Source organism: Schistocerca cancellata, chromosome 2, assembly GCF_023864275.1.
Source record: "Schistocerca cancellata isolate TAMUIC-IGC-003103 chromosome 2, iqSchCanc2.1, whole genome shotgun sequence".
Taxonomy (NCBI): Eukaryota; Metazoa; Arthropoda; class Insecta; order Orthoptera; family Acrididae; genus Schistocerca; species Schistocerca cancellata.
This window is the reverse complement of record NC_064627.1, coordinates 341,752,528-341,780,414: the sequence shown is the minus strand read 5'-3', so window position 1 is coordinate 341,780,414 and position 27,887 is coordinate 341,752,528. Positions and strand designations below refer to the sequence as shown.

Below are 27,887 nucleotides of genomic sequence, written 5' to 3'. Positions count from 1 at the left end.
ATTTTATTTCGTTTTGTCTGATCTCTGTCGGAGTCTTTCCTGTCCTGTGTCGTCTGACGTCTTTCGTGTTGTTCGTTTTTATTCTCGATGGGTGGTTTTAATTTTTTGGAAAAGGGACCGATGACCGTCGCAGTCTGGTCCCTTTAATCCCCCAAACCAACCAACCAATCAAATCTGCATGTAGAATGCACTTCCTTGACTCTTGTGCAGAAAGGAGTGCAGTATTCTGCTGCATCCATTTTCAATAAGCTACCACAAGAACTCAAAAATCTTAGCAGTAGCCCAAACTCTTTTAAGTCTAAACTGAAGAGTTTCCTAATGGCTCACTCCTTCTATTCTGTCGAGGAGCTCCTGGAAGAGCTAAAAAATTAAGCAAATTCCAGTGTTACATTGTTGATTGTCTTCATTTAAACTTACGACTTGTCACCTGAATATGTTTTTTTATATTTCATTTTATCTGTTTCTAATATCGTGTTATAATTTCATGTATTGACTCGTTCCATGACCATGGAGACTTCTCCTTAATTTGGTCCCATGGAACAATAAATAAATAAAATAAAAAAAAAAAAGGAAGGCAGTACCTTGAAGGTTGTTTGAGCAGAAAGGTGAAAACCTGAGGGTGCGAGATCAGGTGAATAAGATGGGTGCAGAATGACTTCCCAAGCCATGTCCTGTATAGCGTTTTGTGTCAGTCTATCAGAATGGTGGGCGAGTATTATTGTGGAGTAGCATCACTTCCCACAGTCTTCCTTGAATTAAGTCTGCAAGACGTGTCAGTTGTTGACAATAAGTGTCACCAGTGATGGTTCTCCTTGGGGAAGCAATTCATTGTACACCACTTTTTTGCTGTTCCATTAGATGCATAACATTATATTTTGTGGATGCATGCACGTCTTTGTATGGGGAGATGCTTTTTTTGGTCTCAGCCATTCCTTTCTTTTCATTATGTTAGCTTAAAGACACCATTTCTCATCACCAGTAACGATACAGGATAGGAGCGGTTGGTGTTGTTCACAAACCAGTTGATGATGAGCAAGCAGAGATGCACATATGGTGACCTGCTGATTTTTGTGATTTTGGCTTAGGGCATGTGGTACCCACACACTATTTCTGAACCCACCCCATTGCATGCAAATGTCACACGATGATGGACAGTTCATCCCATTTACCAGTTCTCGAGTACAATGAGATTTTCACTCTGCAGCGGAGTGTGCGCTGATATGAAACTTCCTGGCAGATTAAAACTGTGTGCCGGACTGAGCTTCATATCAGCGCACACTCCGCTGCAGAGTGAAAGTCTCATTCTGGAAACATCCCCCAGGCTGTGGCTAAGCCATGTCTCCGCAATATCCTTTCTTTCAGGGGTGCTAGTTCTGCAAGGTTCGCAGGAGAGCTTCTGTAAAGTTTGGAAGGTAGGAGACGAGGTACTGGCAGTAGTAAAGCTGTTAGGACGGGGCGTGAGTTGTGCTTGGGTAGCTCAGTCGGTAGAGCTCTTGCCCACGAAAGGCTAAGGTCCCGAGTTTGAGTCTCGGTCCGGCACACAGTTTTAATCTGCCAGGAAGTTTCAGAACATATAATACTATTGGATGAAACAAAAGTTTTTTCCCAGGCTCCCACATACTGGGGCTCTATAATTAAAGAGGCTGTAGAAATAAGAATGTATGAGAAAACCTTCAACTGTGTCAGTGGATATAATCTTAGTGGTGCATGGAAGCGAGCTCTCAGTGCGGAGAAAAGCTATAGGTATTCATTCCAATGTTTATACTATGGTGGGAGCTGTGCCTCACCAGTGCAGATGTTGACACCTTCTGTGACAGCATGGTGTAATGACTGACCAATAAGAAGCTGTCTTTTGGCAATATGAGGTCACCACAGCAGCAATTTTGACAGTCAGTTGCTCCTGTCGACAATGGTGGAAACTGTCAGAAGCTCGAGGTTTTATATTGAACTGATGTGGCAAGAAGTCTCATGGATAATATGATGTAAAAATTCAAAAGCATAAGAGCTGCTGATGACAGCATAGCTCTGTCGAAACTGGTCATCCAGTAAAATGCTTTTTTAGTGATCTTGGCATGTGAAGTTGTATTCAATTACCATGCATTGCTGATCACCCCCAGACTGACCATGTCGGGTATGTATAAATTCTTTTACGTTAAGACTGTCCAGGAGTCTTACAAAGTTTCCCTCGCAGAGAGATTTCATGTCTCCGTAATAAGGATACAATGTTTTGATCAGCGTACGTATGTGTATGGCTTTTTTCAGTTATGAAACTAAATAAGAATGATAATGTGGCACGCGAAGAGATGAAGATGTGTGAAACTGTTTGCTTCTGTCCATGTTTCGACAGTTTGTGTCGGATGTAAATTTTATTTTGCCTTAAGCAAAACAAAAACAATTACACAAAAGTGAAAATTTGCTTTGTTTGTGATCTATGTTGTTGGGAAATGTAGCCATTGCAATGTTGCTGGAATGGTTCTAGATAACAAAATTTGATTCTAACTGCATATGAATGAAATGTTTATTCCACCTCTAATGTCATGCCATAGAGACCACTTGTTTTTGCCTCTCTTTTTATATCCAAGCTTAAAAGTTGTAAGAATGTAACAAGGAATGATGTGAAACACAATATTTCTGGTTCAGTTGCAAACCTAACTTTATTGTTTTTTAGGTGTATTATTTTGTACCTAGATGTATTATTTTGTACCATCAGCCAGTAACAGTATAATATTGTCCCTCATGTTTCTGAATTTCCTGATATAGTATAATTTGAAACCAAAGCCCATCCAGATTGCGTTGCCATCTAATGCGTTGTGTTCTTAGTTTACCCATCTTATGGCACAGACAGCGTGCAATGGTGGTTGGGGTAGTATGCAGTCAGATGAGAAACGTCTGCACGTGTGCATGAGATCTGCACATGTGCACAGTTCTCAGCCACACTGTCTCTAAGCTTCAGTTACTTGTTTTATTGATAATGAAGTATCACAAATAAATATTCAGAAAAAATCGATTAAAACTGTTAACTCACAATGTTGTATGACACATCATGTCTCTTCTATAATTGTTCTGCTTGAAAACTGTAATAAGGAAAATACCACTCAGAAAATTGTAAAATATATGAACAGATGGGCTGGCAGTACTTTGCTTCAGTAGGCATCAAGTAATTACCCTGATATGGTTTTGAGGTCCTTTTGTTAGACCGTGATATCTTCCCTACATCAACCAGCTTTGTTTTCCATTACCCTCCTAAAGTTGGTAATATGCCTATTGAACCCTGTGACATTCTCAGAACACAATCCGTGCCTTAAGGTTTATACCTGTGCAACCATTTTCACTGTGTAATCTACTTTGTGCATCTACCCACTACTGTTTAGTCTCCAGCCCCACCACTAGCACTACTTCTTTTTCTTTTTCATCTTCCATATCAATTGTGCTTCTCCCGCTATCCCTCAATTTTATCATGTCTGAAATGAAATTGACATAGTGTGCTGTCTTCGAACTCCCAATCTTGCTGACATCTTTCTTTCCTCCTCATAAAAGGCAGATTTCTCTTAGCAAGCGTTTTCAGCGACCAGTTTCCCCATCCCCCACTAAGAGTGCTGGTATCTGTTTTTGTATTTTTTGATCAGCTTTATTGGGAATTAATTGGCAAGTAATGGCCAACACATTCTTCTCTTTGTAAATCTGTTATTCTTCTGTTAACTTATTTAAGATTGTATTTAAATTTTTAGCCATGGTTGGGTTGATTGCTGGTCAGTGCCCATAGTAGCTCTTTGCATAAACTACACTTATCATCCAGTACCACCTCTTGGGCCTCCTCCACAGGCAGACATAACCACTCCAGAAAAGGAGGAGATACTGCTCTCTCCAATGAGAATTCCACGCTGCAGGAAATCACCTGGTCTTCAGTGGTCACAGGTAAAATGCTTTTTCTTTATTAGTTGTACAGTTCATGTTCACAAATAATCTTTTACTTGTCTTATAACCAAAACCTTGACTAAAAGCAATAACTCTGTTAGATGCAAGAAAACATTCTTTTTGCCTATGATTTAATATTAGAAAGTCTGTTTCACTTTTAAGTGTGTGTTATTTTCCACAAGTGTTTTTTTATACAGTGGCCCAATTAATCATATTGACAGTTTTCAGTATTATAGGAATTTGTTAATTCTGTTTTCATCTGTTACTTCATGAACAGTCTAACATTTCTTGATTGTGTATCAGAAAACACTATACAAATTACAAAGGGATATTGTATGAGCAATCTTTTCCAATACTTTTAATACCATATTATCGGGGGAACAAGGTGGTTGCTGTGCAATATGGTTATCTATTTAAAGAGTTACAAAAAATATAGCCCTGCACCATTACATTTCTCATGAAGGCAGATAGTTAAAAACCACTTGTGTGCACAAAGAGGACGTGTACTGTTGTTGCTAGAGTGACTCATTTTTCACTCCCTTGCTTTTCATGTTATGAAGTTTTCCTGCCATTTTAAAACTGTTTGCCGGACCAGGAACTGGATCTGGACGTTTATTTCCTTTTTTTACTTAACTGTAAATATGAATGCACACTCAAATTTTCAATTTGTGAGTTTCATAGTACAATTCACTGCCTTGCAGAGCTAAAGATTCTTCTCTGAAGCAGCCAATAAGCTTTGATAAAACTGTTTTCCTCCATTTCCTTTCTCCCAGGGATTCTCTTTCAGCAAGTCAAGGTGGTTTGATGAACCCTCTGCCAGGCACTTGAATGTGACTTGCAGAGTATCCATGTAGATGTAGATGTAAAAGTCATACAGGAGATCTCCTACAGATTGGGAGGGGGGACAGATGCTGACAGATTGTAGCTATGAGATTTGCTTGGTAGCTTAGTTGGTAAAATAATTGCCCTCAGAAGGTTTTGGTCTGGGTTTGAGATCTGGTACGAGGCACAGTTTTAATCAGCCAGGAAGTTTCTTTGCTGTTATCACTCTGGCGCAGAGTAAAGATTCATTCAGATGTTGCAATTGCTGTTGACACCACTGTACTTCCATGACTTTTTTAAAAGTCTCTCTAATGTTTGCCATTCTCAAATAACTTTGGGTTCATTTGCAGGTACAGGTGTGATAAGTGGTACAATAGAAGTAGCGTGGAGTGCTCTTATGGCACTACTGTTAATTTTCGGTACAGTAATAACTATAGAAATTTAATTTACCATTGTAATGATAATGTGCACTGCTACAATATGATGCAGTAACTTTTAACTGACTTTGTTTAATGTTTCAACTCCTATTTCTATTTGTTCCAGGATGGAAAAAAATTTGACCCAACTACATTGCCACCTGATAAAGTAACTGTAGAGCTGGAAATAGGATCCTCTGTGCTGTTCCTTTATGGATCATGGCTTAGGAATTTCATACATCTGAAGGTAAATACTACAAAAATGTATTTGATATTGTAGGTGCAAGAAAGGGAGAGAGAGAAGACTGCTAAATTTGAGAAACTAACAATTATACCTCTTGTGATCACTTGATCAGACCAAAACATATGACCCAGCTGACAAAAGTTTTTAAAATATTACACTCATTAGGGAGGACAGGTGTTTAAATCTATGTTCAGCCACTTGGATTTACATTTTTCCTGATTAACCTTAATCCCTGATTCAGTTTTTTTTGTGTAATTGCTTAAGAGGAATGCTGGGATGATTTACTTTGAAAAAGACCAGATATTTTTCAGTTTCGCAAATCATTCTGATTTTTTTTCCTCTCACTATCCTCCACTTAACCTCCATATTGCCTAGTTTTTTTCCTTCCGTATCATTAACTTGTTAAGCGCAAAAATTGAAGACACCTGAGTGGATCCTAAACAGTTTTTTTTAATGTAAGTACTGTAAATAACAATACAGTTTGATGACACATTATGACAAGTAGTAGTTTTGCCAAGGCTAGGTAATGAAATAATTAATATATAGTACTAATAATAATAATAATAATAATAATAATAAAGAGTCCTGTGAATACTACAGAAATTTTAAAATGGTAAACCAAGGATACAAATCTCCTCCCTTTGCTTTCAAAGAAAGCCCCAGAATTGTGATGAGATCAAACACAATGTCCAGAGACTGAAAAAAATGAGGCTGCTGCTCAGTATTACATAGATACTGAGAGGAAGACAATTGGTATCTACCTTTGGAGATTGAAACAATATTATGAAAAGGATAGTTGCTACTCGCCATATAGCAGAGATGCTGAGTTGCAGGTAGGCACAACAAAAAGACTGTCACAATATGAGCTTTCGGCCAACAAGGCCTTTGCCGGAAAAAAAAAAAAAAACCACACACACACACACACACACACACACACACACACACACACACAAGTGTTGTGTGTGTGTGTGTGTGTGTGTGTGTGTGTGTGTGTGTGTGTTGTTGTTGTTGTTGTTGTTGTTGTTGTTGTTGTTTTTTGACAAAAGCGTTGCTAGCCGAAAGCTCATTTTGTGACAGTCTTATTGTTGTGCCTATAGGGTGCCTGTTGTGCCTATAGGGCGAGTACCAACTATCCTTTTCATAATATTGTTACACTCCATCCTGGATTTTCCATTGTTCGTAGATTTAAAAAGACATATATGACTCCATTAACCACGACGCTGCGATAATATACTGGCAGGAACGGGAGTTGATGAGAAACTGCTAGGGTTTATAAGAGCAGCTCTAACTATTAAAGTCCAAAACAAAATTTCAAGGATGTTTCTCTGAACTCTTTGAAATCACAACTGGATTTCCACAAATATATTGGTTCTCGCATTATAATTCAATTTTGTAAATTAATTTCCTTGTATATTTCATATTCAGAATGTTATAACATCTTTGTGCCCCCACCAACCAGTGTGTGCTATTTATTTTACTGTTGTACTGCAAGAATGTTTTTCAATACTTTGCAGGAAAATATTTTTGGAGAAGATCAAGCATTTACAGATATGCACCAGAGTCATTTGTCATCTGTTGTTCCTGAAGCAGCATCTGCTCCTGGTGGAAGTGTTTCTGACCCTGCAGCAGGCGACAGTGATTCCATAAAGCAGAGAGAATTTGATCCAAGGCAATACAGACCTCTTGAGGTTTCTGTTTCTGTCACAATGCATGATATTCAGGCTCATCTGGTCAAGGTAATTATTACACACTGTGTGTGTATGTGTGTTTCAAAATAGGAAATAGGCTTTTCTCTGACTGTTGTTAATGATTGAACCAATTTTTTATCGAATGGACATAAAAGGGGACCACTAAGTATAGTGCATAGCTTCACAGCTCTTTTATTTGCTGACTAGCTGGTTATCTGGTGATAAAGTGCTGTTACGTATGTATCCCAGTTATTAGGTAGGTAAGGCAATTTCTGTTTTAACTTTAATATTCTTGTGCAGTTTCTGTCTCAAAGCCATATTTAAAATTGTCTGTGTTTATTGTAAAAAAACAAACTTTTGCTTACTTCCTCTACCCGCCCCACAGTCCTGATGGTGTTAAAGGTGCCCGAGTTCCACAGTACTTTTCCTAGATTTTACATTACATGCATACCAAGTTCAGTTGAAATTGCACGAAGGATTCCATATGTAATCTGAATCTAATATAGTTAAGTTTCAATAATTTTTACTTGTCACTCCCTTCACACTCCATCCCATTTTAAGGACGCTTGAGATGTGTTAGCCTGAGCATTATATTTTTTGAGACCGTGGGTCATATACAGGCATGTTCAAAGTATGGTGAAATGGTTCCAAGTGTTCCAGAGTTATGCTCATCCATCACCAATTCTACAGTCCCAATCTCACAAAAAGGGATGCCAGGTATTTCTTATCCCCATGGAACTTGCCTCCTAATGCTAAAAGTTGTATATGTACCACATTGAATTGAAATTACTCAAGGTACTCCAGAGATGTGTTGAAAAATACTGGATTCATAAATAAGAAGTGTGGGATTCAAATTCTTATCTGGCTCATAGTTCACTTTCACTATGGTTTATGTATGTAACTTCAGACAGATGATGGGATGGATCCTTCAATAAAGTGGTAGGTGATCTTTTTCTCCATGCTTACCCAGCAGAGTTAGTAGTTCTCCATCACTATTTACTTAAGTTACAACCTGCTGTTAAAACCTGAAGGTCCTATAATTTAAACTTAAGTTCAGTTGAGGTGTTTACAACCTTCTAATTATTAGGGAGGACATTACTTAATTGGGCACTATGAAACATGAAAAAATTCCTTTCCCAATCATTGTTTGACAAGAGGAGAATCCCTCTCGTTCTGGGGTCAGAGTCAGCTTCCTTTCCTTCATAACCTTCCTGAACCTATCCCTCTTTCATCCTGAAGGAAGGAATTAATAGCTTCAGATGTTATACTCTGCTTTCATTTATTTTTATTTGCACTCTATAAATTGTTAATATGTAATAACTCAGGCTTATTGTACAATGCCATCAATAATTTTTTATACAAAGTAATCCAAACAAGTTGCTCAGTGGTATGTAAAATGAAACATTATGTAAACAAAGTGGCTTGTAAGTATTTGAAAACTTTAAAAGTTAAGTTCTATGAGTTTTTAACTTAGTCAGTTCAGGAAAACTGGTTTTAATGAAAAGGGGGAAAAGTGACAAGATTATACACAAAGTTGTAACTGAATGTAATCTTTATTCTTTTATAAACATTGAATAAAAACCAGTGGTTCAATTTGCAAAAACACTTGGCCCTCTCTGTATCACCAGAAGACATTGCAAATGTCATGAAGTATCTATACTTGGTGCCTCCAGAGTAGCAACACAGCTACACAAAGAGCCAGCATATGTTTACTGGGGCAGATGGAAAAATTACCATCTACTTGTAGACTCAGTGTGTATTTTGTTTTATATTGTACTATGGTTGTGTAAAAAAGAAAAAAAAAACTAGCCCCTATTTGAGAATATTTTATTTATTTATTAATAACATAATGGTCCTATGTAAATGTTGTAGAATTGCAGTGAAGGGGATCCTCCATGTCCCATTATACTACTGGAAAGATTTGGGTTTGAAATGAAGAAAAGTTACAAGGAAACACAACTACAGCTGCTGCTTTCCCCTTCAAGTTTGCTTGCTTTGGACACTGTTAGCCGATCACCAAAGGAGACTCATATTGCTCAAGGGCATCTTATGCTCTCAAGTTTACAGGTAAACATTAACATGGGAGCACTTTCGGTAAAAAGTTGTGGCATAATGCTTAGAGAAGGCTGTTAAATGCTAAGTTTTGATCATTCTTTATAAATTTTATAAGTACATTCTGGCTGTTGCTTCTGTGTATGAATGTTTTACTCAGCTAAAAGATATGGCCTGCATTATTATAATTTGTTAGGATCTGCTTCTATAGAGCTTCTTGACCTTCATTTTAATAAAAATTGTCTTGTAAATACACCATTGTGTCATTGTTTTGCTTTCTTTCCCAAATCGCTTCTGTCTGGAGACTTGTACGAGAATGTGCCAAAAAGTAATGCCTCAGAATTCTTTTATTCTGTTCTTCATGTTGATTGAAGTATTACATGTCATGCATAATACTCGGTGCACTATCCCACTTCGCTGACACAGGTTGCAACACTCTGCCGCTAGAGGGCTCCGAATTGTAGTATGTAACAAAGTGGTATGTAATATAACTGTGTCAGTATGTGAGAAACAGCTTATTGTAGTCAAGTTTCAAATTCAAAGAGTTTATCCACACATGGAGCATCCTCTCCTTCAGTGTGACAATGCCAGACCACACATGAGTGCTGCGACATCTGTGAAAATCAGATGCCTTGAATTCGTTGATAATTCTCCATATAATCCCGACTTGGTCCCATCTGCTTTTCATCCATTTTTGAAAATTAAAGAACACCTTGGAGGATTTAACTTTGATAGTAATGAAGCAGTGCAAGCAGAGGTGAGGTTTTGGCTCCGTCAGTAACATCAAACATTCGACTGTGATGGTATCAATAAACTTGCCTCTCGTTGGGAGAAATGTGTTCATCACCAGGATGACTATGTTGAGAAGTAGATACAATATTAGAAAAAGGATACATTGCTACTCACCATAAGGCAGAGATGTTGAGTTTTAGACAGGTGAAAAAAAGAAAAAGAAACTATCATACAAGTAAGCTTTTAACCCGAAAGATGTTTATCCAAATTAGATAAAACACACACACACACACACACACACACACACACACACACACACACACAAATCCAAATGCAAACGCAAACGCTACTCGTGCACAACAGGTGACCACAGTCTTTGGCTGTTGAGACCAGACTGTGGTCTGTGTGTGTGTGTGTGTGTGTGTGTGTGTGTGTGTTGTCTAATCCAAATGAGGACCTTTTTGCCCAAAAGCTTATTGTTTGACAGTCTTTTCATTTTGCCTATCTGCGACTCAACTTTTCAGCTATAAAGGTGAGTAGCAGTCCATCCTTTTCATAATATTGCCGTTATTCCATCCACTACTTCCCATTGCTTAATTTTGAGAAATAAGTATGTAGAGACAAATAATAAAGATGTAGAATGTTAATAGTCAGTTTTATTTAATATTCCTTAGAGTTTCCCAAGAAAAACTTTGCAGGCATTACTTTTCAGCATCCCCTCACAATTTAGTATGTCGTGGATTTAAGATAATTTTAATGGTGTTAAACAAGTCTTGTTACTGTATCTTAGATTTGAATCATTAAATCGAATCCACCAAAGAAGAAAGAATTTATTTACAATTTTAGGTTCGTGGTCATGCAATGTTCAGTGATGAAGGACGCTCCCTCGATGATGAAACCTTGGAATATGCATGGATGTTGGAAATTCAGTTGGGAAAGCTTAGTGGAAAACTGTCTTCACCACAGGTAAGCTGAAACTCACAAAACCAGATAAAGTTGTAAACATAATAGCTCTGTGATTAGGAACATTGCTTGATGTATTTCTGTTGCTGCATTATGGTAGAGTTTAAATTAAAGAAGAAACATTGTAATTTGTACTATGAAAACTGAATGCTTACCCATGTAATAGATTTCTGTTGTGGAGGTACATCTTGTTGTGACTTTATCTTTTTACAGGCACCTGTTTTAATGTTGTTTACTCACATACTTCTAATTGTGATATTACAGTTATACCACCTTGTTACTAGTCTTGAGACATTTGCGCTGATGGTGAAGGATGCAGAGAATCACTTGAGACCTTCCCGCTCACCACCTCATATGTGCCATCATGGTGTTCCACCTCTACAGTGCCCAGAGACAGATGTGGAGAATCGATATCTGTGTCCGTCAGGAGACCAGATTAAATACCGAATGATCAGACTGGCTGTGGATGCTCTGGACATTTACCTTCTTGAGAGTGGCACTGCAATAAATCTCTGGGTATGATTTTTAACACAGAGTGCTTACATATGATGGCTTCCCTTTCTTGCTAATGCCATGTTGATTACATCACTCAGTTTATCTTTCTGTGAAAAGGATTCCCTTTCTTGCTTATGCCATGTTGATTACACCAATTCGTTTATCTGTCTATGAAAAGGATTTTCTTTTGATATTTGTATGTTTGCATTTTAAACTAAATTAAAACAAACTAACTGATGTTTAGCACTCAATTATTTGTATTTATACTAACAAGTGTTTCTTTTTAGTCATAACGAAACCCATCCTACATGTAAAGGCTGGTGTATCTTGTGTCTTTAATCTTTCCTGTAGTTATTTTATTTCTTGATAGACATTCTTGAAACCCTCACTGGGAAAATAGCTCTAACTTTTTCGCACCACTGTTGTTATTGTGTATAAACTAATCTGAATAAGCTGTCACATAACATAAGTATTTAAAAAACAATTAGTATTTGGTTATTTCAGATAATATTGGTATTATGATAGTGATGTACAGTTTAATGCCACAACAATAATGAAGTGCTTATCAGAGCAGCCATCATTGTATTTGCTTGCAGAAATAATCTTCTTTCTTGATGCTGCAAGTTTTATAGTCAAGTCCACTAGAGAGATGCCAATAAAAGGAATTCTAAATGAAACATTTTCTAATTTATTGAATTGTTTTCTGCATATAGGCAATGAGGTAATGTACAGGAAAATACTAAATACAATTTTAATAAATAGAAATGAAGAAAGACAACCACTCACCTGTAGATAAAAGATGCATGCACATGGAAATATGTATGAATTCAGAAATATTACTAGCTATTGATTTACTGATGTTTTTGAAGTGTAAGTACACACACACACATACATCCAAATGTACACTCCTGTCACCTTGGAGATGTTTGAGTGGTTACATGGGAGATAACGGGAGGCATGATAGGTCTGGTGACAAATGGATGTCAGTAGAAGTCCCACTGAAATGGAGAAATACAAACAAACACACACACACACACACACACACACACACACACACACACAGAGAGAGAGAGAGAGAGAGAGAGAGAGAGAGAAGTCAGCATGTTCAAAGATTGGCTGTAGGAAGAGTGGTATGGCAAGTGACAGGAGAGGAATTTGAGGATTAGGATTACGGAGTGGGAAGCTCGCATGCAGGGCTTTACACCTGAGGGAACTATGTAAACATAAGACATGCAGGAGTGATTAGCATTGGCCGCAGCTTTGTCAATCATAGGAAACAGATGGTAATCAAAGTAGAACATTGAACATGATTAGATGTTAAGAACTTTATTCAGAAACAACACTAGTTACCTGCTCTGCTTTGACATAGTTAGCACCAAGTATCTATGGCTGGGTGACTTGTCTGGTGTAGTAATAATAAATTATGTGGATTATTTTAGAAATAAGGTCTGAATTGCCTTAGCTAATTTAATGTCATGCGAACATTGAAACGCGCATGGGCACCAACTTCCAGCATGCCTTGCTCATCAGACGATACTATTTGCTGCTTCCAGTGTTAGTTCAAAATGTTTAAAACTTGATCATTCCACTGACTGTGAAATATGGTCAGTGGTTTGGGTTTTGACAGCAAGGTGACACCTAGTGGTAAGCACACTCCGTATCCCCTGTTGTAGTTGTGTGATTCCGTTCCATTGACTGACATTTATACTGTGGGGTCATGTGAGAGGTCCGTGTCTTGTCCTGTTGGACAGTTTTCTCTAAAAACTGATCACCATTTTTTCTGATACAGTCCAAAAACTCAAGAACACAAGCCATTCTTTTCACTTTGTGTTTCTCAGTAAGCAGCCTGGGAATCCAATGTGTGCACAATTTGTGAAATTGCGGAGAGAATTTTGTGCAAAGTTGTTCTATCCACATTCAGAAATTCCTGTTGAACTTGTGAATTGCCATTCTTCATGAATCTTTTCATCTATGGTTTTCTATAAAATCAGCAACAGTAAATTAAATAACAAGTTTAATAAGGTACATTTATTTTCTTTTCAAGCCATAATGCATGATACTTTCAAGGACTGCCAGGAAAATGTCCATGATGAGCCACAATCAGGCCGACCATCAGTGATCTCAGAAGATTTGTTCAAAGCTGTGGATGGTTATATCAACACTTTTCAATAGTAATATTTTGGCAAATAGCAAAACAAATTGATCACTTTTGTAGTCTCATATTTAAAAATAAGGAATGAAGCACTTTAATCATTCTTGCTTGAGGAGAATCTCATTACTTAAAACCCAGTGTTACCTTTTTGTGGAGATATTCATCACAACACTGATTATAACTTTATATTGTTGTCTTTTAATGAACATTGACTCCCTTTGAGCACTGTGTGTTGTAGAAGTTTAAGATTTTCAACTAGTAAGTTAGCACAAAACTAAATCAATGCTGGAAAGTCTTGTCAGGTTAAAGTTGAATTGATTTAGAAATAGAAAATTGTTTTTCGACACAAGTCACATTTAATAACCAAGATGTTGAGAGATACCATTCATAGATGTTATTATAGTTTGTGAAAGCCCCACAGTGTTTTGTGTACAAACTTCGTATTTGAAGCACTATATAAAGAACAAACTTGCTGAACAGGGATCAGAGGTATTAAAACTACATGTGGTTCTATTATAGTGGCCCATCCTCATACTCAGCATGACTTGCAGTGATGATTTGACTTTGACAACATGTTGATAGTTTCAGTGAGTATTATGGGCTTGTATTTCAAGTGCGCCCATCTTTCTCTTGAACCAATACTGTACTAAGACATTCACAGTCAAACCTTAAAGCTCCCATATTTGTTCTGCTTGACACTGCACATGTTTATATCTTTGTTCAACATTTTCATCCTTTTATACCACAATGTCAGATCATACTTGGATTATGCCCATCCTTCAGGCAAGTCATAAATGCAGCTTCTTTCACAGTCCAAAAACCAAGAGCTCCTTCCTTCTACTCTTTGTGCAATGTGTTCATTACCACTACAGTGGTATCTATGGTAAAATGGTAATCAAGGGAAATATCTCGTACAAAATTATAAAAGTTTGATGCCAGATCCTGACACAGTATCTCTAACATTATTGCAATTTCTTTTTTAAATTTATAAATGCATGCAAAACAAACTACTCTACTTACAAGCGGATGGTGGGGAAATACTTGAAATAACCAAGTTGCTCCAGCCACTAAAAGATGGTGTGAGAATACACTTTCTAACACTCTTTGATTCAGATGGTTATAACATTAAAAAAATCACAATAAAAAGAAATTATAGGCACTTTTGGGGCAGCATTACTGTGTGTGTGTGTGTGTGTGTGTGTGTGTGTGTGTGTGTGTGTGTGTTGGTATGTAGTTTCATTAATTAATACATGTGTTTAAATTTGTAATTATAGATATATGCTGCTCATGTAAGTTGTCAGCAAGTGTATCTGAAATGTTCACACATGCTTAGATCAAAAAGTACCATATTTGCCTGAGTATAAGATAAGGGAGTATATGACCAGGGACAACCAGAAAATCTGGGATAACCTTGGGAATTTTTTCATGTGGGAGAAAACCAGGAAAAACCCAAATATTTTTTGGAACTCCAGGAATTTCTCATTGTTTTAGTTTTCAGTTAAATTTTTGTGGTTTTGAATGTTAAGAAATGATACTCGTTTTTACTTTCTTTTTTTATTTTTCCCCACTACTGCAGTACAATACTGCAGCAATAAAACATGAATGAGAGGGAAAAACCAAAACAAAATTTAAGTTGCAAAGGAAGTGTGCCAATCACAACAATAAAACACAGTGCACACACAAACATCTGCTAACAGCAAAATGTGTCAAAGGCTTTAGGACGAAGACTATGCAGTACTTCATAACAACAAACTGCTTCCAATGAATGTGACATCACAATGATTTTCATTAGGTACTTTGAGCAATTGCCACTGGGCTTATGTGCATGTTCAGTTGAGTTGTACATGAGCAGTACCTTCTCCCTCTTCTGGCTGCTTTAAATGCGGCTGTTAGCTGTATCAGCAGTAGTAACAAGCTGCCAGAAGCTGCCAGGAAAATTTTTCTGACTTGCCCAAGCTACCAGATTCGTGCATGCGCAGAGCAGTCTGAGTTGTAGTGGGGAGGGGTGTAGTCACTACGTGACCCATGTTTACCTTTAGTGTTTTTGCTTTTTTCCCTTCATTTACAGCTCTCACATCAAATGAAAACAAAATGGATTTCTGTGGCTGAGAGCTGTCAAGTGATTAAAATACATTCACATAATTATGGAAGGCTAAAATATGTTATTAGTTTCAGTTTTAGGATTTTATTTTATTTCCAGGTTTTCAGCAGTCAGGCGTTGCAGAACAATGAAGTTCTTTTTGTCTATTTGTTAAAGAAATTTGGCTTTTATTAATCTTTTCCACAGATCAGTCAATTTATTTGAAACACTGGTGGCTATTCTCTACTGTTTGCTGAATTTCAAGTGCTCATTTCTATCTTTTGGCTGTTATGCCACAATAAAGAACCAAACATGAGAAAATACAGTACTGATACCCCAAGAAAATTTGCATCCCGAGAACCACACTGAAAAGCTTAATATCAATTTGGGCCCTATTTCTTTGTGAATCTGGACATAAGAATGTGCACTTCAAGCTGAATTATGAATTTTAGTATGATTTATGAAATTCTGATGCTCTTGGAGTATCCTCTGTTTCATTTATGATTTAATGAAAGATTTCTTAATGTTATATACATACAAAAATATGGGCTTCCTATGTCAATGTAGCTGCGCACACAGTAAGGCCTGTTTTCTGGAACTCTCTGACATCTCCTGAAATGAATTTCAACATTTTGCAGAGATATACTGCAAACGGTGGTTTGAAAGGTGTTACTTTCAAAATAAATCTCATTTTACGCACGATGAGATATGTTATGTGTGCGAACGTCTTTGAATTTCTTAAATCACAGAGCATTTGATTCTCAGTTACAGTTTAACACTTTGAGGGCCAGCCTCATAGAAAAATTTTACTTTACTTGTAGCTACACTGTGTATATTAATTTAAACCATTAACTTTTCCTGTTTGTATGTTCATGCTACTGAACAGTGATGTTGCTATTGGCTGACTGAATCACGTGTTCTATGCTCTGAATCTATGCTCTCAGTGGCTGGTGGAATATGTGACATGAGCTACGATTGGCTTACAAAAGTGCATCACGATCTCGCTTTCAGTGCTTCGGAAACTGACGTGTTGTGTTTGGTTGAATTCGAATATATACGTTTGTAATATGAAAGTATGCAACATATCATAATACTAAAATATGCATATTTTTCTGGGGTTCATTTTCTAAAAGTCCAGGCAAGTTCTATGCCGATGTATAAAACCTTAACCATTCAAAGGGTTGATAAGTTTCATAGTTCCGAGGGAAAATGTAGTGTTGGTTGACATGGAAAAGGTGTATTTTGATCCGGGAAAAAGTGTATTTTTAACCAGGAAATCTGGGAATTTTTTTTCCTGTCCATATATACAACCTGAAGATGACCCTGAATATAAGACGTACTGCCTTTTTATTTACTTACCCTGTAATATGTGGTATCACTATTTTTAATCATCATCATCGTGACCCTAACAGGACAGCTGTGACATGTATATCTTCATTGTCATAAATATTTGCCTATTTCTTCTGAATAGGCTTTGACTTCTGAGGCTATGATTATTGTTGGACCCAAGAACAAAGCTTTTTTTCTGAACACATAGCGGATTTCAATTCTATACTGCTGTGGGAATGTTACACTCTCTCTTGCCTTCAAACATATCTTCTGCCTGCTGCTCTCTCATTGGCATGGAGAGCAGCAGCTGAAACATACCCCAAATAATTCCCATGTACATTAAGTGAGCATCGACAAGATTGCTGTATGAAATAGGTAAGTAAGTCACACGCTCCAGTCTAGACTTCTGGCATCTCCTGCAGAAATGGATGCTATTGCTGAGTATTTGGCCAATTGTAAAGTCAGCACAATTCCAGATATAAATAGATTAACGCAAACTGCAGTTTAAACATAATAGATGTTCATAAAAAGCCAAAGTACGCAGGATAGATTCCCATGGTTAGCAGCACAATGAAATTTGCTGCCTGCTCACCACTCCCCACTGCACAGTCGTAGTTCACTGCCAAAGTTGTCACTGTTCCCCATCCAACTCTTCAGTGGTGCTGTGCTGTGGACGGCAATATCTTTTAGGGTGCAGCTCATATGTAGTTTTGCCTAGCAGCAACTAATACATAACTAAAAGATTGCAATCACAATTCAGTGCAATTCTTGAACTTTTGCTCATCCTGTGATCTAGTATCATTTGTTGGTGCTGTCTGCACAGTAGGCCTTCTCTCTGTAATTTCTTCATGTGATAACAATTGCTATCATTTTAATGTGATTTATTTTGTTTGTTAGGCACTTACTTCTAGAATAATTTTCTTTTTCATTTCATCTTAATGTAACCGTCTTGTTCTAAAGCTTATTAAAAGCTGGTGGAGTTTTCCCCAGTATTCTAATATGGGAGCAGTGACCTGATTTCTCATTTGCAACCCTCTCAGTAAATAATTAGAGTTTCTCATACCCAGATAGAAGATTGACTTTGGTTCAGGATCAAGTAATGTTTTCTGAAGTACAAGATTTTTCACCTCTGAATGTAACCTTTTCTTAAAAAGCAGCATAAATGTGTGGTACACTTTATCCATACATGTATGAGAACTTTTACTGCAAACCTGTTCAAATACAACAAAATGGTGTAATTTTATAGAATTTAAAGCTATTTCCTGCTGAATTTTGCATAATTGTCAACTTCTAAGCAGAGTATTAGATTTGTTGTAGTGGCTAGTTCCTAGTTTATCGTGTATTCCTTGCACATTGCACTAGTGCTGCAAGTCACATGTCATGTGATTGTTCGAGCAAGGCTGATACTGTATTGTGTGCTTCAGCATATCGGAAATCTCAAGCTTATTCAAATGAAAATTCTGCTAAGCCCTACCTTTTGGAATTATTTAAAATAAATTTGTAAGAAATCTCATCTGTAAATGTAAGATGACCCCTATTTTAATCTACTACACAGTGTAAAGATGTTGGCCTAAGCAGCAATAGTTTAAGCTGTGAGTATAGGCTGACCCCATATTTTTCAAATGATTAATTTGGAAAAAAACCTTGTCTTATAATTGGGTAAAAACTGTATATTGTATATTGGAGTACTTACGTATAGATCTAGTCAAGCCCACAACGCGTGTGTGGTGTACTTCCTTTCAGCCCCGTCGACGGGACGAGGTTCTCCTCACTCGGCTTCGAATAGGCCACAGCCCTTTGACGCATGGCTTCCTGCTCCGGCGAGAAGACCCTCCATTGTGTGGTGCTTGCGGCGTCCAGGTCACTGTGAGCCACATTTTACTGGATTGTGTTTTATTTTCTGACCAGCGGGCCTCAGCTGATTTGCCAGCGGACCTGCCAACTCTTTTAGGCAACACTCGGACGAATGTGGTTAAAGTTTTAAAGTTCTGTGCCTTGTCAAATGTTTTTACAAAGATTTTAGGGAGAGGATATTAATTTGCTCACTGTGTGACAAGCTCGCCCATCTTTTATGTCAGTGGCCAGCCAATGACACTTTCCTGTGTCATTCTTGTTGCTAGTTTTTCCCTTCCCTTAGCTTTTACTTTCTTATGTAGTAATTTCTCTCTTTTCCTGCTTTCTTTGAATGTGTTTTTCAGTTTTATTAGGTCTCTTCACATTCGTTCCTTTTAATGTGTGTCAGGGCGCTGATGACCTCGATGTTGAGCGCCCATAAACCCCAACACACACACACACACACACACACACACACACTTACGTATAGAAACTATGTATCCATCATATCATTATTTGCACCATTGTGCCTTACACGAATGTCTATGCACCTCCTTGTCCTCTTTTGCACCTGGCAGAACATTTCATGAGCTATGCTTGAAAAGGCTTCCTAAACAGTTTTGTGGAATCCTAAATTAATATTGTGCCGGTGTTGAGGCTTATTGGATTTGATTATTTCCTGTAATAAGTTGACTGGTGTAGTAACATCTGGACTTTGTGGTTGCTATTTCAATGAGTCTGAAGATGTTGCTGAACAATGCCCAGTTTAGCAGCCTCGAAATAACTTACCCAGGATCGTTCTCACCTAAAAAGCAAAGTGTCCTGGAGCTCTGTCTTGTTGTAACTAAATATCTTGTCGTCAAGCTAAAGTATAGCCATGTTTGGACTACATACAAATAAGTATTGCCATTTATGTACCCTTAAAAAATGTTAGGTTAAGAAGGGTACGGGACTTCTTGTACACCCAGTAGCTATATGCTCACAAAAAATTATTCTATCAGTAAATCTGTTGACATGTTTTATGTCGTGATGAAATGGTGCCACCATGTGAACCATGGAACATGTAAATAATCAGATAACGAATGCCTAACACAAATGTATCATCGAAATCAAGACTATTTGAGGTAAGGCTTCCTTGAAGCTCAAAGGTTAGTTAGGTGTTGAGTGTTTATTGTTTGAAGAAATACAGGTGTACTTTCTCTTGTAATAAAGTTCAGAGTGATTTGGTCTGGATGTCTAATTCTTTGCAGAGTACTCATCAGTGATGTGTTCAAAATTAGTCCATTTGTGTCCTGCCAAGTCTGTTCTTTTATTTCATGCTCTCTTGGTAATAATTTCACCTAAATGCAAATGTGCTCTCTAAAGTTCAGAATGTTACAGCATCAGGTGTATTGTCCTAATCTTTTTAAGTTTATTGCTGCTTATTTCAGAATAATGTTGGTGTAAGCCATTCTTAAACATTTCAGCTAACCCTCATAGGTCCTGTACTGTAATGGGTGTTGATATTATTTGAAGCACTCTAGTTGATAAACCAGTTTTTAATGTTTCGTGTAAACCTGTTGCATGGAACTGTAGAGATTTCTGCAGCAGTTTGCTTTATCTTTTCAGGCTTCTCCATTGCGCTTAGCTACATGCAATCTCCACGGCAGTCAGGTGAAGTCTGGTGTAACAGCTGTTCTACCTGCTGTACAAATTAAGCAGTATGTATCGACAGGAGGTGGTTTCAGTCACAGCAACACCAACACTGCTGGCAGTGGCCGATCACAGCATAATGGTTCTAAGTAAGTAGTATCAGTCTTATCTGATGATTCAGAACTGTGTGCTAGCCCGAGTGCTTCATATCTGAATATTAGAACATAATTGCTGCTTGTCGCAACTGATCAGTACAGTTTACAATCCCTTTAAGGGGTAAAATGATCCCCCCCCCCCCCCCCCCCCCTCCCAAATTCAGTTTCTAGTTTACAAAACCTATATAAAAGCATGAGTTATTTATGTGTACACATTGAAAATTATTTGTCTTGTCATTATAACATATGCAACTGTTTTTGTAGATTTCCATCAGTTGACAGCACGTCAATGGAACTGTGGCTAGAAGTTGGTTCTGTTACATTGGGCCCTCTTATTATTGAAGCTGCAATGTCTCTACCGACACCAGATCACAATCTGCACCTTATTCAACACAAGTAAGATAACTATCTTAGAATGGTCTTATTCTTCAACAGGAAGAGTAATTATGTGTTCCTTCTTAATAAACAAGCACATAATATTTTTGTAAAATGACAAAATAATACAACTTCTCAACAAGTTTTCTGAGATCTTTTTTTTTTTTTTTTTTTTTTTTAAATAAATGCGATACACCTCTAGATAAATTTATTCCTACTACAGTACATTGCAGCATTAAAGGCTCAATATGTTTGTTAAAAAGGAACATGTAATAATTACTGTAGTTCTTCGCTTCTTAATCATTGCTTAAGTGAATAAAAATTTCATATTAAGAAACTAACTTCATTGCTCCTAGGTTCTAGGCTGATATAATTTTTTAAGAGGCCATTATTCCACACTGTATTTCCTAAAAACATTTAATTTATTTAATTATATATTATGAATTGCAACTGATAGTTTTAGTATTTGCATCATTTTCAAACACTTGGAGTGCATACCAAGGTTCAAGAACAAATTAGATGTGTCTCTCTTTTATTTTTATTTATTTTTAGAAGAAAGGAAAAAACCAATGACTTTTTTAGAATAGAGCTTTCAAGAAAAATACTGGATGTACCTTTTGTAAGGTCAGATCTTCATATTGTTGAATGTCTTATCATTTTCGATGATGTAATCACCCAACATCCCAGAGGATTGTTCATGCATGTTACTTTTTTCCCACTTTGTTTTTCATTGTGTAGTGTACCAATTTTTACAGTGTTTAGTGACTTTTGTTTATGATTTTCATTCAACGAGAGGATATTGGAAACTAAAAATAAATAAATAACTACTTTGTTGGAGCATTTAGTGTGATCCAATTTGATCCTTTCTGACATATACTAGACTCTGACGAACAGTGCAGCACATAGTCTCTTTAGATTCCAGAGTTAGCAGCTACGTACAGTGATGTGGCTCCCATGGTCCAAGGAGATACTTGAATAAATAAATAAATACAATGAAATGAAATTTGGTGACTTGGGTATTCTTAGAAGTAATTCAGCCTCTCTAATGGGAAAGGTTTTGTGGATTGTAGATGATTGTAATATGTGTTTTCAGTGAGTATTGGAATGCTTTTATTGCTCATGGGAGGAGCGAGACAAGGAAGGCAAGGAAAACATGATACTGGCACATAACATATTCATTTGAAAAGTACTAAATTACTGTCAGTTGCAACAATCCCATACGAATTATCTCTGACAGTGTTTAATTCCCATATTGAAGGATACACTGGATGAACTTAACATTTATTGACATATTTGCACATAATCTAATGACCAACATTGTCTAAAAACTTTCTTGCTAAGAGTATGTATGCACCGTATCCATGTTTGGTTGCCGAAATTTGTACAAATAGGTAGATCAGGGAGTGAATAGTGTTCGCTCTGCTCCAAAGAAGACTTAAACATCAGAGATAAAATGTGGTTGTCCATTGTGTTTTTTAATTCATTTATTCACACATCATGTCTTCATCTACATACACTCCAAGACAAAAAGACACACCAAGAAGAAATTATCTAAATGAGACAGAAATCAATAGTTGTGATGTACAGACAAACAAATGATTACAATTTGAGAAAAAAATGAATAATTTATTCAAGAGATAGAGCTTCAGAAACTGAGCAAGTCAGTAATGTGTTGAGCCACCTCTGGCTCTTATGCAAGTAGTTGTTTGGCTTGACATTGACTGATTTCATGCCAAATTCTGTCTGAATGGCACATTAGATCATCAAAATCCTAAGCTGGTTGGAGGGCCCTGCCCATAATGCTCGAGACATTCTCAATTGGGGAGAGACTGGCGACCTTGGTGGCCAAGGTAAGGTTTGGCAAGCTGAAGACCAGCAGTAAAAACTCTTGCCATGTAAGGGCAGTTGTTAACTGGCTGAAATGTGAGCCCAGGATGTCTTGTCAAAAATGACAACAAAATGGGGTGTTGAATATCATTGATGTACTGCTGTGCAGTAAGGGCTGTCTTGATGACAACCAAAGGGGTCCTGTTGTGAAAAGAAATGGCACTCCTGGTTGTCAGGTCGCACGGCAGGTGACGCTCAGGTTGGTATCTCACCGCTGCCTGGGGCATGTCGCATTCGGGAGGACGACGGTTCAATCCCGTCTCCAGCCATCCTGATTTAGGTTTTCCGGGATTTCCCTAAATCGCTTCAGGCAAATGCCGGGGATGGTTCCTTTGAAAGGGCACGGCCGATTTCCTTCCTCATCCTTCCCTCACCCGAGCTTGCGCTCCATCTCTAATGACCTCGTTGTCGACGGGATGTTAAACACTAATCTCCTCCTCCTCCTTCTCCTCCTCCTCCTCCTCCTCCTTCTCCTCCTGGGGCATGTCCAGACATGTCTTCACTTGTCATCAGGACTCAGTTCAAAGTAGGTTTCATCACTGAAGACAATTCTACTCCAGTCAATAAGATTCCAGCCCAAAGAGCTTTCTGAAGGTGCCCCAGGCAGTGATGGGATACGAACCTGACTGTCACCCTCCCTACGGTTCGGCAGTGGCCTGGGGTGCCATTTTGTTTCATAGCAAGACTCCTGCAGTTATCATGCATGGCCCTCTTACAGCATAGTGGTACATCAACAATATTCCGCACCCATTTCATTGCCCTTCATGCCAAGCTCTTGGACTTAAATTTCAGCAAGATAAAGCTGCCTGGGCCAGCAAATTTTAATCATATGTTGTATGTGTACTTCACATCCACCAATTTCCATCCCATTTGTGTAATTCTTTCATGATGCATCTCCCTTCCCCTTAGTGTGTACGTAATCCACGAATCACAATATGGTGCATGGTGGAGGTTATGCTGTACCACCGCTAAGCATTCCCTTTCCTGTTCCACTTGCAAATGCAGCGAGAGAACGGCAACACAGTCTGTGTGTTTCTGTTAGAGTTTACTTTTCTCATCTTGTCGTTGCAGTCCTTACGCAATATATTGTTGGTGGCTGTAGGATCATCCTACAGTCTGTTGAAAATGCTGGTCCTCTGAACTTTCTGTAAAGTGTTTGGTGAGAAGAATGTGTCCTTCCCTCCAGGGATTTCCATTTGAATTTGTGGAACATTTTTGCAATACTGGCATGTTGGTTGAATCTGTCTGTAACAACAAATCTAGCAGCACATCTCAGAATTGCTTCAGTGTCTTCCTTTAGTCTGACCTGGTGGGAATCCAAACTCTCCAGAAGTAATCAAGAATGGGTCGTACCAGTGTTCTGTACATGGTCTCCTTTACAGATGAACTACGCTTTTCTAGAATTATACCATTAAAATGAAGTCGACCTTTTGCCATACAGATGAACCACACTTTCCTAGCGCTCTCCCAATAAAATGAAGTCGACTTTTCACCTTACAGATGAACTACACTTTTCTAGAATTCTCCCAATAACATGAAGTCGATGTTTTGACTTTTGTCGATCCCGTCTTGAAGGCGGGTGTTCACGGATGTGGAACGAGTGAGTTATACTAAAAACAAATTATGACTAGTGCTAATCAGTTCATACTGATAATTATGGGAATTATTTGGAATGTACTTAAGTGTGTGTGTGTGGTGTGTGTGTGAAACATAAAAGGTTTGATTATGCTGCTCACTAGCATAGCCTAGTTGTGATGAAACAAGCCCACTGAGTCTTACTGGTCCATTTAACCTCCACCGTTGGTGCTTGTTACAATCTGTGCCAGGTGGTGATATCAAACTGCTTTGTGTTTCGCACCATGACCATCGTAACAAACCCGTAACATGAGCTATGAATGGCTGCTTCAAGTTCTTTACAGCAGTGCTGTATTCGACTCTGCTAGCACTCTGCTAACTTTGTGGAGATGCAGGGCAATAACTTTTGGGGCAAGCAGTGAGGCGCAGCTTAAATGTAACGAGGTATGATATGCCAGCAACTAGGTTCCAGCAGCGAGGCGGCAGCATAAACGTACCCTAAGATTAAATGGAGTAAAATTCCATTATGGACCTTAAATAGGGATGCATAGCCTTTATGGAAATAATTTTTATTTCTAGTAGTGTGGTTGTGAATTGCCCAGTTCATCATAATTTCATTCTTGTTATTAACCTCAAATACCATAAGGGAATATTTGTATTGGCTTGTAAATGTAAGAATCCCTGAAGAGATTTTTTGCAAGATTTTTGATTAACTTCTTTACACAATAATTTTACTGCACATATCTGTGGAATACATGATGATTTTTTTTCTGTCATGTACAAACTCTAGGGATTGATTGATGAGAGGATATGGAACAAAAAAAAGTCTAATGAACTTGTGTCTGGAAATGCATGGTTTCCATGCTAGAGACCATTTATTCAGTCATACATTGTTGCAGACACTGCAATCTAATATGCACTGTTCCATCCAACCACAATTACAGTACATGGTGAAAATGGTTTCCATGTGCCTCAGCACGTGTGTGTATGCACCGTAGCATGTTCTGTCTCATGCATTCACATTGGGCAGGCTGCATCCGAACTGTGTCAAAGGCTGTGTGAATATGCTGCTCCGGTGTCTCCGCATTTGGAATGGGCTCTGCATATATGATACTTTTGAGATGGCCCCATAAACAGAAATCACACAGGTTGAGATCTGGTGAGCGAGCAGGCCATGCAACTGAACCCCTTTGTCTGATCAATTGACCAAGGAAAACATAATTGAGATGCGTCCAGATGTTAATGGCTAAGTGGGCTGGAGCACCATCATGTAGCAGCCACATAACCCTTTGAATCATCAGTGGCACTCCTTCCAGCAGGGGAGTCAAATTCATCTACAAGAAACACAGATAGTTCCAATCTGTTAAGTGACATGGAAGGAAGACTCATCCCAAGATATGGTCACCAGTTATCCTGGCCAACACATTCTGGCTGCACTGATGCTGATGATTTGTTGTCACCATACCATGGGGGCTCTGCTACTGTCTGGCAGATGACTTAAGAAACTTGAAAATACCACTTTGCATAAAGGTGGCCTCATCTGTGAATAGAATGGATGAAACAAATCCCAGAATTGTGGTTGCTTGGTAGAGAAACCAGTGACAGGACTGCTCCTGACATGGAAAGTCTGTCGCTAGTACGCTCTGCAAATTCTGTAAGTGATAAGGGTAGTAAAAATTATCATGGAGAATGTTCCACATTGTTGTCTGGCTTACTCTGTACTGATGGGCAAGCTGCTTGCTACTGACACGGCGATTGCCTTCCACAGTTTTAATCAAATTTCCGTGCAAGTCTGGTGTCTGAACATTTTGGTTACATTCTTCATGATTTCCTGCTTCCTGAAACAACCCTATATCAGACAAATGGTGAAACACTGTTGCAAACATTGAATGCTGTGGTTGTTTTCAGTGGGATAGGTCTCCTGATACAACCTTGCTGCCTACCGCCTGTTGTCATTTGCCTCTCCATAAGTAAACACTATGTCGGCAAGCTCTTGATTCGAATATGGAACCATTGCTTACAACACAGTATCACATCTACTACAAGTTGTGTCAGCAGGAGAAGTGAATCAGACACAACATTACCAATTACTATGGCAGGAGAGGGCACTAGGGATGACATTTGAGGAAGAGTACCATACTCTAGGAGGAAACCATGCATACTTTAATTGTGATTGCGTGGTACGGTGCATATTAGACCGTAGTCTCTGTAATGAAGTATGACTGAAGAAATGGTCTCTGGCATGGAAACCATGCATTTCATTGGATCTTTTTTGTTCCATATCCTCTCATTGATCACTCCCTGGAGTTTGTACACGGTGGAAAAAAAAAGTCACCCTGTATGTTAACTACATTGCCTCAAAAGATTACATCATAGGAGACTATTGAATGAAAGTATGCTAGCAATACCAGCTGCCAAGTCAACACAGAGAGATTTCTAAGTGCAAAGCAGACTGAGCTGGGTTTTGCTTAATGTTATCTATGTGCTGGTGCCTTATGAGTTTATTATCCATCTGGATGCCTAGAAATGTCATGCATTTGGTGTTATGTCTATTTCTGGCACCTCTAAGTTATTTTTATTTCTTTGCAATTGTATAACATGAGTTTTTGTAAAATTAAGGGTTAAGCTGTTTGCTGTGAACCCTGTTTCATTCCTTGGCTGTTGGGTATGGATGTGTTCAAGCATTCTGTCAGCTATTTTGTTTCATCAGCTAATATCACAAATTTGAAAGAATTCTCCAGTGTCCCAGATAAATTTATTTATGTAGGTCAAAATCAGGAATGGTTGAGGCACCGAACTGTGTCATACATAATATTTGCGATACATCATATTTAATGTCTCCACATTCTTAATATAGACTTATTCCTGCTATATCATTTGTTAATGTGACATTTGTTTATCTGTTAAAATATGGCTATTATCATTGCAAGTAAAAAGCCTATAGTGCCCCACCAATCCAATTTCTGTAATAGAATTTAAGGTCTACACAATGTAAGGGCTTGACAGTTAACACAGAAAATGCGAGCAGGATAATTTTTCTTGTTTATGTGAACTGAGTTTGCAAGGTCATATATTACTTTTTCTGTAGAGAAGTTTGTGGAAGTCAAAATGAACTGCTGTTAAAAGGTTTTTCAGAAAGAAGATAATAGACCGCATACTCAAAACTTGGGAAGGAGGTAGATACGATGGGCATTCAATAAGTAATGCAACACTTAATTTTCTGAATACAGGTTGATTTTATTCAGGAATCCAGTAAGCCATATTATTCCCCACTCTTTTAACTGCAAAACCCTATTTTTCAATGTTGTCTCCAATCGATGCGACGACCGTATGTACCTTACTCGGAAGGCCTGTATGCCCACATTGGTCGAATTGGAGACGACATCTTGCGTCAATAACCTCCCCCTAATCTCTGCACTGCTTCCCACAGAGAGCGCCTTCATTGGGCGAAACAGATGTAAGTTGGAAGGTGTGAGATTGGGACTTTACTGCGGGTGAGGACAAACAGCCCAATGAAATTTTGTGAATTCCTCTCGGTGTGC

At 38.1% G+C, this 27,887-nt stretch overlaps 1 protein-coding gene across 1 annotated transcript in view; it reads left to right on the top strand.

The window, feature by feature from the left end:
* LOC126161731 (transmembrane protein KIAA1109) overlaps positions 1 to 27,887 on the top strand; it is a 493,460-nt gene that overhangs the window by 114,161 nt on the left and 351,412 nt on the right. The window contains exons 16-23 of the mRNA XM_049917765.1: positions 3,729 to 3,915; positions 5,281 to 5,400; positions 6,912 to 7,133; positions 8,958 to 9,152; positions 10,716 to 10,835; positions 11,097 to 11,348; positions 20,330 to 20,502; positions 20,773 to 20,904. Of these exons, the coding sequence (XP_049773722.1) occupies positions 3,729 to 3,915; positions 5,281 to 5,400; positions 6,912 to 7,133; positions 8,958 to 9,152; positions 10,716 to 10,835; positions 11,097 to 11,348; positions 20,330 to 20,502; positions 20,773 to 20,904 (1,401 nt within the window). The remainder of the gene's footprint in view (positions 1 to 3,728; positions 3,916 to 5,280; positions 5,401 to 6,911; positions 7,134 to 8,957; positions 9,153 to 10,715; positions 10,836 to 11,096; positions 11,349 to 20,329; positions 20,503 to 20,772; positions 20,905 to 27,887) is intronic.